Below are 12854 nucleotides of genomic sequence, written 5' to 3'. Positions count from 1 at the left end.
AGTCCAGGATTATGCCTTAGCCTGAAAATTAATAAGGGGATACTGAAACAATTATTTAAAAGGCTTTCAGATGCTAGGAACTAATGTATTTTTATGACAAGTTGAGTGTGGCTTTACATAAATAAGCACTGTCATTTTAACCCAAGAAGTTAATTATTAAATAAGAAATTAAAACCAGCTGGTTGATGGTGGGGCTAAACTGTGCCATAAACCAACGTGTAGACTACTTTTTATTCTTGCTTCTGCTTCCTAAGGCCAGGGAGAAGCTGTGTCCTCCAACTCTCCCTTGGTCCTATTTCTTTTAATCTCTTTCTTTCTATATCTCATAAGTTTTAGGTCTACAAAAGGAGTAATTTTTGAAATCTTACACTCAAGCCAATAAATTGATAGTTTTGACATTTGCTTTCAACCAGGACTGCATATCAGAAACAGCTGTGGAGCTTTTTAAAGATATGGATGACTTGGTTCCCACACGGAGGTTCTGACTCTGTATGTCTGGGGTGTGCTTAGAGATATGTACATTTGAAGGGTTCCAGGGGTGAGTGTGCTGTGTACCACAGGTGGAGAATCATATAATTATGATGCAGAATAGCTATTCTGAGTGCAAATAAGGAAGAAAATATTAACTAGATCAAACTGAGTGGTACACAGGAGAGAGGTATGAAACCTCATATTCATATGGAGCTCCAAATTAGTAGACAGTTTTGATTATGTATTATGGGACTATTCTTAAAAAAAAAAAAGTATAATGATGGCTGAAATGCAGAGATGCTCACATCCCCTAAAAAAACAGGTTCATGCATTACTGCACGCACAAAAGCCTACCATAGGTCTATATTTTATTCCAAAAGGCCTGTAATACCTATAATAAAAAAAAAATACAAGCTTACACAGAATTCAGGGCTGATGTTGAAAAAAATATCACATCGGGGCACCTAGGTGGCTCAGTGGGTTCAAGCCTCCACCTTCTGCTCAGGTCATGATCCCAGGGTCCTGGGATCAAGCCCTGCATCCTGCATCGGGCTCTCTGCTCAGCAGGGAACCTGCTCCCTCCTCTCTCTCTGCCTGCCTCTCTGCCTACTTGTGATCTCTGTCTCTCAAATAAATAAATAAAAGGGTATGTGCTTTTGGGTAAATTGGAAGGGGAGATGAACCATGAGAGACTATGGACTCTGAAAAACAATCTGAGGGGTTTGAAGTGGCGGGGGGGGTGGGAGGTTGGGGTACCAGGTGGTGGGTATTATAGAGGGCACAGCTTGCATGGAACACTGGGTGTGGTGAAAAAATAATGAATACTGTTTTTCTGAAAATAAATAAATTGGGAAAAAAAAAGTATCATGTCTCTATCATAACAATAAAAAAATCACAATAAAAACAGGATTTTTTCTTTTCTGTAAAAAAAATCCAACAATGCTGGTTATACCCTTCCATGAAAACTATTACATTTAGTTACTTCAATCACAATCATATGCAAGATTTTGATACCATAATTCAGATAGACTGCAAATCTTCTCCTTTAGCTCTTTAATAAAAGGCAAAAAAAAAAAAAAAAAGAAAGACACCGAAACTTAACCCAGACTAATGCTGACTTAAAGTTGGCCCTAAAAACTGCATATTGTTAATAAAACAATGCACACAGAAGAAAGATCGATACTCATTAGTTTTTGCCAAGACCTGCAGAAATACTCAGTTTTGGCTGTATGTTTCCAAGTTAATAAAGTAATTGTCTATGATACTTTGTTACTTTTTTTTTTTTTGATCTGATAATACTCATAGGAAGTGTTGACTTTCTATAGCTGGAACACAATTGAAACCAGACCCTGTTAATGTATTCTATGGGTTTCATCTTTTTTCACATAAACGATTAGAGAAAACAGATCTGAAGCAGGGTTACTGATCTGTGGCTTTTCAGAGGTGCTTTAATACACAACTTAATCATGTATCTCTAACTGCTGAGACACTCAGCCCAAGAAAGATCAAAAGAATGATTTATTTCAACATTTTAAATTCCTTATATATTTTTCTCTTTTAATGTGAAGATGTTAAAAAGCACTTGAAAATATGCCCTTAATTTCTTTCCAGAACCAAAGAACTCCCAGAAGGTAGGGTGCTCAGACCGAAATATTTGTGTCAATAGAAGTCTTTGTTTATGGGGGTAACTGTTTTCAGTACCAAGCCAGGTTGTCTCCAGGGCATTAGTCACTACCTTCTATAAAGTTAGGCCACTAGGGTATTATTTGGAACTCCTAGCTGGATTTGGCTTCATATATGCAAAAGTACTGCTGATAAGTGTTATTGCTGGAGGCCACTCAATGGTATTCTTATGGCTTGAAAAGAGTTAATATAGTTCCCTAAGTGCCTCATTAAAAAGGCCCACTGCAGACTTCCCTCTCTGCAAACATCTTTACAAATCCATAAACCAGATTTTGCTGAATCCCCTCATAAGGAAGGTTAAATGAAAACAAAGCTCAGGTAAAAGTCTTTTGTAGGCTTAAAGCCAATGTTAAGAAGCAAATACACTACAAATCTTCCATGTTGAGAGAGGTTTAAAAATAATAAATTACAATATGTATTTGTAATTCATGTGTTGATAATTTTAACATACTGTTCTGGAAACCTTATGAGGAAAGAGGCTGCCCACAGTTATCAACCAGAATGAAGGGAAGGAGAGAAGAAAAGCAGAAAGGAAGGATGGGTGAAATTTTATTTCTGGACTCAGGGCTCAAGAAAGAGGCAAAGTGTCCTCGTGTACACCAGTAGACAAGTGAAGACTGAGGAGGGAGTGGTGCCTGCTAAGAAGTTTGTGTTTTCCCAAAGGATGTGCACCGAAGCAGTCAGTCTGAAGCAGTTCCCAGAAGTGGGAGTGACTGATGAGAATGAGCCTACATTCATTTTGGACTCGTGTTATTTGGTCTTTAGGTAAAAAGCTCTGGAGGAAAACAATGGAAACACTTTCTACCATGTGTTTTGGTGAAAGTTAACCAAGTTGTGGTATGTGATGAATTCTCTTAGTTAAAAAAGCAGTCAGACTCATTTTTGCCAAAATGTTTCAGACTTCTGGAGCTTATTTCAATTTTCTGACCATGTAGAATTGAAACCCAGCTGAAATGTTCTCGTTTGAATGAAATAGGATTGTCTTTCTATTTTTTAATAAAGGGAGAGGGGTAAACTCCCCCAAAACGATAACTAATGAATAATTCAGCCTCAGTCAAATGATGAAAAAGAAGACTTAAAATACATATATCTGGTAAATACTTATAAGACATGCATCAATGCCACACTTCATATGTTAGCCCGTCTTACTTAATGTGCCTGGTGTGCCAAGGCAGCAGATGCTTACAGATAATAACTCAGCATTTTGGTGCTCGCTTCGGCAGCACATATAATAATAACTCAGCATTTTGGAAAGTCACCACAATGATACCTTTTTATTCACTTTTCTATTATCACTAATATTAATAATAATGTATTTCAGATTTGCCTGAACATATATCTATAGTCTGATTCTCAGATGACTTCTTCACATTCCATTTTAATGTTGAAAATAATCGTGAGTTAAGGTAGTTTGCAAAATAGTATTTTTGGCAGAGTTAAGTAAAACTTTTGGAGTCTTTGATGTCTTAATCTTGGGTAATAAGAACTGTTTATTGAAAATTTAGTGTGCCAAGTACTTTATTTATATCTAATCCTCACAATATCCCTGCAGGCAGGTAAGGTATTATCATTAATGCCCCCTTTTAACTAGTGAGGAAGTTATGGTATAGGTTAAATGATTTGCTAAAAACCACTCCATTGGTAAATGGAAGAGTGAAGACTCAAACTGCTGATATAGACATAATGCAAGGTCCTTTTTTAGAACTTAGATTAAATTCTTCCCATATGCTCTTAGAATCACATAAGCAAAAAGAGACCTTAGAGTAAAACCAATATTCTCTGTAACAGTCCTGCTGATTTACTTTCTACTGGAGTTTTTCCACTGAAGAGAGGGCCTCATCACATAATAGACAGTCCATTCATGTTAGAAAGAATCCTTAGAGAGTTTTGTCCATAGCAGTCAATTTTGCCTCTCTAGAATGTTCTTCCATTCATTATGGAGCTTCCCTATTTAAAGCAGTGTTAAAATGCAAATTGTAATTCAGGAAGTCTATGATGTACCTTGAGGTGCTGTATTTCTCAAAAGCTCTCAAAGCTAGTGCTGCTGGGTTCTGGACTGCACTGTGAGAAGCAAGTTCTAGTACAACTACCTCTATCCAGTCACTTTAGAGAGCCATCAGACAGGTTTATATTTAATTCCTTTTTTTTTTTCTCTCCAAGTTAGGGCACCATTGATTCATCCTATTTGTACCTCATAGGATAAGTTCATTTGTTGGAAATCCATCAGAATTTAAAGCATATATATTTTTTTAATTTCATTTATTTATTTGACAGACAGAGATCACAAGTAGGCAGAGAGACAGGCAGAGAGAGAGGCAAAGAGAGAGGAAGGGAAGCAGGGTCCTGGCCAAGCAGACAGCCCGATGTGGGGCTCGATCCCAGGACCCCAGGGGATCATGACCCGAGCCGAAGGCAGAGGCTTTAAACCATTGACCCACCCAGGCGCCCCAAAGCATGTTTTTGATGTGACCAGACTATGGCAGACACCAGTGAGTTCTGCATTTCTTGAGACCATAAACTATTAGTGTAGCCTGAGTAGCCTGGTCTTTGTTGTTAGTTACAAACAACATGAAATGAGCTTATAGTCAAGTAAATCTATCCAGAATTGCCTTTTTTTTTTTTAAGATTTTATTTATTTATTTATTTATTTATTTTACACAGAGATTGAGAGAGAGTGAGATAGAGAGCGAGCAAGAGAGGGAATGCAAGCAGGGAGAGAGGGAGAAGGAGAAGAAGGCCTCCCACCAAGCAGGGAGCCCAATGTAGAGCTCAATTCCAAGACCTGGGAATGACCTGAGCTTGAAGGCAGACCCTTAATGACTGAGCTTCCCAGGCACCCCTATCCAGACTTTCAAAACGAGGTACTTAAGCTAATTTGTCACTTTTATCCTGTATTCTTACTTAATTTTGTGTATTTTTGGTCTAGGTGAAATACTACATTTATCTCTGTAGAATTCAATCTTGTTGGCTATAGTCTCATTTTCTACCTGAAATTTTATGGTTTATTGGAGACATCAGATTCCAACTTTGTATAACTTCAAACTTTATTAACCTACATTCACAGTGTTCAACTGTGAATTTTTTTATCTGAAAAAAAAAATTGTAGACACAGAGACACCACAAGAGACCCCCACCTTCATTTATTAAAATCCTCTTAACTGTCATTTGGCCAAATATGAACCTACTAATGTATAAACTGGGATGCTGATTAACTACAGTTTTTACATATTTTCTAAAAGAATATCAAGACTGAACTTAGATTAGTACAACAGGACTCTTCACCTTTTCTTTATCTTCTGAGGGGGGAATTTGTCAAAAATTGGTCAAGACAATAATTATCCAGAACATTTAGATATAAAATATGAGAATAAGTCCATAAATGGAAGGCTTTTATATTACTGTATCTTTACATTCTGTCAGTAGATTTTAATAGTTAATACTGTAGGCATTGATGATATGATTATTGTATTATGCATTAGTTAAACCATTTACTGTATTACCTTAGTAAAGTTGATCTCCCATCTTGCTCACTTTCCTCTTAAAATGGAGACAGCTAATAGGCTTGATATAAAAATGAGTAAGAATTTACAGCTAGGGCTGGCTCATACTAACCATTGGAAACTTCAGCTATGATGATAATGATGGTAACCATGATCTTGGTATTATTTTGGAGACCCCCCCCCAAGGAACCATACCTCACAGTTCATACCCTTGTATACGCCTCTCATCTTGAATGTGGACTGGGCATTGTAACTTAAACCAAAGAACGCAGTGGAAGTGATACAGAGCAATTTCTCAGTCTAATAAATCTTAAAAAGGTATGGAGGTTTCCATTTTTGTGCTTGAGGATGCCACCTGCCACGTAAGAAGTCTGATGACCCTGAATCATCAGAGAGAAGCCCAACCCAGCCACATGGAGGAGCTCTTAGTCAACACCCAGCAACAACTCGCCAGCTACGTGAGGTACGTCAGTACCTCTCCATAATCCACACCTCCCTTGTCCTGGTTCATGTGCCCAGCCTGGGTCTGAGTTCTAGCTTCCCCCACCCTCATTCAACCAGGAACAAATCCAGATAATACATAACAGTTCACCAAATAATTTCAGTAATATATTTTTCTTTCTGATGCACATATGGAAATCATTTACTGAAAATGATTTATGAGTGTTTTGTGTTTAATAAAAATAATGTGACTAATGTATCATTTTATTTTTAAAATAGCTGAAAAACACCTAAAAATACAAGGGCTTATCACATAGTCTGGTGAAGATAACCTCATGATAAAACATCAAAAACTATGTAAATTATTCCATCTTACCATTTTATATTCTTTCCAACCTCTTTGGAAATCTAGACTTCCATCTTCACGATGTTGTATTACAGTCCAACCTCCTCCATTAAGATCCATATTGCAAAATACCTGATAGACACAGGGAAAATAAAATCAAGTGAAAATTATGTCTGTTTTAAAGAAACAAATATCAGACTATGTTTCAAAATGGAAATAGGATGGGTAGGCCTATAGATAAACTAAATAAAAATTACCATGTTGAACCATGAGAGACTATGGACTCTGAAAAACAATCTGAGGGGTTTGAAGTGGCGGGGGGGGTGGGAGGTTGGGGTACCAGGTGGTGGGTATTATAGAGGGCACAGCTTGCATGGAGCACTGGGTGTGGTGAAAAAATAATGAATACTGTTTTTCTGAAAATAAATAAATTGGAAAAAAAATATTTGATGATAGAAAAAAAAAATTACCATGTTGAAAATGTTGATTTAGATACCAGTTATTTTGCTTTAACATTAGAATTGTTTCTGTTTAATTCCATCATGTAACTTAAATTACTTGTAAAAATTTAAATTAGCTGAAAATTGCCCTAGTGTCAGATCATAAAAAATTTTTAAAAAATCTGTGTCTAAATGGTAATAGGCAGTTATGTATGTTCATTTTTTCAAAATGTTATCTAGGTTTCTAAAACTATAGACCATTGTATTGCCAGAACATAAAACTCAGAATTCTTAAGTTTTAATTAATTAAAATGGTGGTATAATAATAATAAAGGTTTTGGAAAAATAATTTTTTAAAAAATCATATATATTTAGCTATTACATATTTCATTGCACATTAACTCCTACACAGTTACAAACTACAATAATTATTCTTGATGGCTCAGTATTAGATTAGAGGCAAAATTTGGTCCACAGCATATGGAGAACGTATTATTTGCTTGAATTTTCATCAAGAATAATAACAGGAGAATATGACATACTGTATTTCCTTTGACTGCAACAAGCATTTCTTCGCCATGTGGAAAGTTATCTAATGCTTTCAAAGACTTATGCTCATTTCAATTATTCTAAAACAATAGTATTTATTTAGAAATTGATTCATTTCCCCCAGAGTCCACCCAAGGAGAGAAACATATCTGTAATGGGATTATCTTTAGAGAGTAATCACTGTAATTGACATAGCATGGATATGGCAGTTTGACTATTCAAGGTCCCAGCTATGGAGAACACCATTCCTTAGGGAGTTGATGACTAAAGCATTTCAAAGGCTGGCTAAAGGTGTAGATATGATGCAACAGCAGCAGAAAGGCTGTGCAGGCACAGAGCTCAGCTCTGATTAAGGGAAAAATCTCAAGTGTTTTCCCTGAAGCCCTCAATTTGGAGCACAAATGGCTAACAGGTATGAAAACAGTGGCAACAACTGTCATTCAGAGGACAAATTGTCCATGTACTTCCTCAGAGTGAAAGGAACTAGGAGATCCATGCCTATTTGTGAGCATATAAATTAGGCAAACTGCTCTCTAGAGGGCTCTTCCTCTACTTTGACAACAGTCACCCATCAGTATGTCTTTATTGTGCCTAGGAATGAACTCACCTCCAAGATTATAAATTGAAATTCCACTCTTTGTTCCAAGGTCCCCCTTGACTAATCCCTAAAACATTTTGTACCCCTTCTCTGCCTTCAACACAATCTCTAGTATTTCTTCCTCCTCAATTCTAATTGATTCATTCATTTGTTTTTTACTCAATTAGCATTGTTGGGCACTGATTCTGTTACAATTAGGGATACTATGATGAACAAAATAAGGATCTTGGCCTCAAAATGCCTGAAAGTTTCAATAGTGACTGTTCCTGTAGGCTTAAGGAGATGTAGGAATTCATAATTTTTAGCTCCAGTGACCTGAAGAATGATATAGACAGTAATCTAAATGAAAAACTTAAGGAAAAAAATCTAACAGATGAGAAAAAAAAATGATCATAGTTTTGGACACACAGAATTTGCGGTAGTGTAGTCATCCAAAAGGGGGATTCATCAATCAACTGGAGATGATCTAATAGGCATAGACCAAGAATAAGAATGTGGATAATAAAGGAATAAGAAAGGAATCACCATTAACAACAGCATGCTTGCTGTTAAGTGCCAGATAATTTAAACTCTTCATATGTATTTTCTAACTTGTTTCATGACAGTGATGTATGTATGATTATTATCCCCATTTTTCAGATGAGAAAAACAATTCTTAGAGTGTTTAAGTATCTTACCAATGGTTATTATTAATAACAAATCCTGGATCCAGGATTTGAATCCTGAATTAAAAACTGTATAAGGAGTAACCTGTTTGAGAGCAGTTAGTTGATAACATGAAACTGGATTATTTAAAGAACTAAAAAAAAAAGTGGTAAGAGATATGTATGTGCAGAAAGGAGGAGGATCCAAAAATGGACTTTAGTAAACTGATGGAGGTAAAATACATCAATAACCTTTAGGTAGGCAGGGCCTTATATTTTGTCACTGTCCCCAGTGCCTAGAACCATGCCTAGCCTATAGCTGGTACTAAATGAATATTTGTTAAATAAGCAGAAATGCAAGAAGGAAACATAAAATAGGAAAACCTGATTAATAAAATGGAAGCTGAGGGTGACTATGATTTGGGGAAATGATCCACTTAATCAAATATTCCATAGAAGTCAACACAAATAAAGATTAAGAAAATACACACTAAATTTTGAAATGAAGGAGTTGTTAGTGACCTTGAGGAGACAGACTGCAGGATTCCTATGAGAATAAAACCCAGATGGCACAGTTTTTTTTTTTTTTTTTTTTTTAAAGATTTTATTTATTTATCAGAAAGAGAGAGAGGGGGAGAGAGAGCGAGCACAGGCAGACAGAGTGGCAGGCAGAGGGAGAAGCAGGCTCCCCGCTGAGCAAGGAGCCTGATGTGGGACTCGATCCCAGGACGCTGGGATCATGACCTGAGCCGAAGGCAGCTGCTTAACCAACTGAGCCACCCAGGCGTCCCCAGATGGCACAGTTTAAAGAGGACATAGGTGGTGATCCAAGATAAGAGACCAAGGCAGAACTTTACTGGTGATACTTAAATAAGAGTCAGTGAAAATGTCAAGGAAACATTTTGCTAGAGGTAACAAGTGTCACTTGATTCTTAAATTTTTACCCTGTCTTGACTGGTGAATTCAGAATTCTTTTCCCAGATTTTTCTTTTCTTTTTTTTTTTTTTTAAGATTTTATTTATTTATTTGATAGAGATCACAAGCAGGCAGAGAGGCAAGCAGAGAGAGAGGAGGCAGAGAGAGAGGAGGAAGCAGGCTCCCCGCTGAGCAGAGAGCCCAATGCGGGGCTCGATCCCAGGACCCTGGGACCATGACCTGAGCCGAAAGCAGAGGCTTTAATCCACTGAGCCACCCAGGCGCCCCCTTTTCCCAGATTATTCTTAATGGACACTAATTACCCGGAACTTGGCTAACCTGAGTTTATAAAACTATAGAGATCACTTACATACTCAGGGAAAGGAATAACTACATTTATAAATATCTAATGTGCAGGAGAAACTATTCTTCACAGTTTTATTATTACTATTATCTATATTATTTGAATTCTGTGCACTTAAAGTTTTAAAATCATTCACAAATTATAGAAAAAGGCCAATTTCCTTTTAAACAAACATATTCAGTGACTTGAGAATGTTAAGACGTACTAAGAACATTTCTTAGATAAAAACTGAGAGAGAGGGGCTCCTGGGTGGCTCAGTGGGTTAAAACCTCTGTCGGCTCAGGTCATCATCTCAGGGTCCTGGGATCGAGCCCCGGGAGCCTGCTTCCCCCTCTCTCTCTCTGCCTGCTTCTCTGATTACTTGTGATCTCTTTCAAATAAATAAATAAAATCTTTAAAAAAAAAAGTAAGAGAGAGCTGGAGCTACAAGGGGAGGCAGAAGTTCCCCCGGAGGATTATGGTGTTGGAAGTAGGGTACAGTGAAGGTAAGAAGTCGGACATATGCTCCACAGTTCCTATTGTGACTCACTAATAGTAGTAATAATAATAGCTGCCATTGTGGAATATGGTCACAATAGAGCTGAAGGACATATTGTTTAGGGGCATGGACCTGGGTACCAAATTATCAGTGTTCAAATCCCAACTCTGTTCTATCACTTAGGTCTTTGCAAGGACTAAATGAGTCAATGCATGTAGAATTTTTAGAATAGTGCTTGGTACATAATAGGCTTTGTCATGACTCTCATTTCTTAGATGTATTTTACATATGAGATAATAAGTATTACATTATGCATTATATTCTCCCTATATAATATCTTATACATTGTAGCATATTTTACTATTATATTTACTATGGCATATAATTTATCATTTATAATAAGAATAATACAGAATGTACAAAATAAAAAACTGTAGTAGTTCAATAAATTGCCCTTAAGATCACTAGCTTAATAATATTTATTAATATATTTTATATAACATTTTATATATGTATTTTCTATATTTATGATTGATATAATAATAAATAATATAAAAATACCAACATCAATCTTTGAGCATGCTTCTTTTTATCATGTATCTATTTAAGAAGTTGGATTCACGTTAGCCAAAACCAAAACAAAACAAAACAAAACAAAAAAAAAAACCAAACATGTTATTTCTAGTCAGAAGAAAAATTTTTAAAAGCCTAAGTTTAACAGATGAAGGAAGTTTAAGAAAATAGGTGGTTGGTTTCAAAAGATCTGAGACATGAAAGGACTTGAAAAGTTCATTCGCCAGTACTGTGTGGTCTGTGCTATCTGGCGGTGTCCTTCCTGGAGACAAGGGCCCTGCTACATTTACTATGCCTGTTGCATTTATTGATCATATGACTTGAGCTTAACTCTATCCAAGAAAAGATTGAACTGGCTCCTATCCCAGGCAAGGTCAAAGCTTTCAAGCATTAAATACCTTTTAACATAATACAGAGATTTAAACCCAAACAAAAAGGGGAAATTTGATTCACATAGTTCTTATGGTTTTATGCGCCATACAAGTTGGAATGATTAGGCTTGAGGATGTTAATTATTTTTCCATAACCTTAAGTAAAAAAAAAGGCTCAACACATTTGTTATGGTCCTTTCCCAAGAATTAGGGGACTCACAATTCAGAAAAAATTTTTTAGTATTTTATAATAAGCAGAGTTTTTATTTAATGGCTTGAATTTTTGGATGAAACTAAGCCAGCTATAAAGCATCTTGTTTAGAAACTTATGAGATAAAAGGAAAAATCCTATCTCCTACTACTATGCATTGAAGGGAAGTCAGAGAGAAAATAACCACAGCCATTAGTAATATAAAGGTAAAAAAACAAATACATAAATGATTTAATTCTTATTTTTGATCTGCTTGAAAAATTAAATAGTCTTAGAAAACTGCTTTCATTTCACTTGAAAAGGTAACACTGTTATTTTCAGACATCATTTCTAGGAAGGGAATGATGTCGGTTAGAAAAATAAATGTATACCAATTCTGTATACATGCAACTTTTATTCTGCCTACAAGATGAATACTTCCTAATACTCTTTGTTAACTGCATAAATAGTCCAATTTTATTGATTGGTCCATAGCCCATATCTTACATATTTGAACTTGTTTTATTTTTTGTAGGCTTGCCTTGAGTTTCATACCCTCGCAAGAACTTCTCCAAGCATAACAACAAGCAAAGCTTTTGCTAAGCATATCCAAAGGTAGCACCAAATTTTATATCTACAAAGAACAATCTACTTGGAAGAGTGATGAACATAAAAATGCATTTTCCAAGCATTTTTTTACAGTATTCAAAGAATTACAATGATTTATATCAACGCAGAAGAAGAAAATGAGATTACAAGGTAGAAGGGACCGGGGTGGTTTATAATCAGAACATGAATCAATCTTACATAATTTTCTGATTATAAGCTCTTTCCTGTGTCATTCATATAGGTTCAGATTAAAGAAATTGTAAGTGGTGCAACTTTAGTCATCACTAATGTATTTATCTCATTTAGTTCCCTAAGAGATACAGTCTGGAGTTGATGCCATTATTACAAAGCCTGTTTTCAATATCTAGTAACTATGTGACTTGGGCAAGTTATGTTTCTAAAATGAGGATAATGGGAACACCTATCTGATAGAGTTACTGAAAATAGTAAACAAGTGAGTTTTTACATCTAAAGTGCTTAGAATATACCTGGAAAACTGTAAATGCATTTGAACTACTGTATTAACTAGCTTCTTAATTATACCAGGAAAAATTCGCACACTCATTTTTCTTACTAGTGCCATGCTAAATGAGATATTTTAAAAACTGCTACCTATGAAAAGTGCAGGTTTATCAGTCTAAAGTTCCCAGAATAGAACATTACTACTTGTGGGAGGAGCCGT

The 12854-nt window shown here is 35.9% G+C and overlaps 1 protein-coding gene across 2 annotated transcripts in view; it reads right to left on the bottom strand.

Annotated features, from left to right (window-relative positions):
* The window catches only part of ANGPT1 (angiopoietin 1), a 243518-nt gene that overhangs the window by 38969 nt on the left and 191695 nt on the right, over positions 1–12854 (bottom strand). For both annotated transcript variants that reach the window (XM_044245091.1, XM_044245092.1), the window contains exon 6: positions 6472–6573. In XM_044245091.1, coding sequence (XP_044101026.1) covers positions 6472–6573 — 102 coding nt within the window. The remainder of the gene's footprint in view (positions 1–6471; positions 6574–12854) is intronic.

Source organism: Neovison vison, chromosome 4 (genome assembly GCF_020171115.1).
Source record: "Neovison vison isolate M4711 chromosome 4, ASM_NN_V1, whole genome shotgun sequence".
NCBI classification, from domain to species: Eukaryota; Metazoa; Chordata; class Mammalia; order Carnivora; family Mustelidae; genus Neogale; species Neogale vison.
Note: the sequence above shows the minus strand (reverse complement) of the source record. Positions and strands in the feature narration are given on the sequence as shown.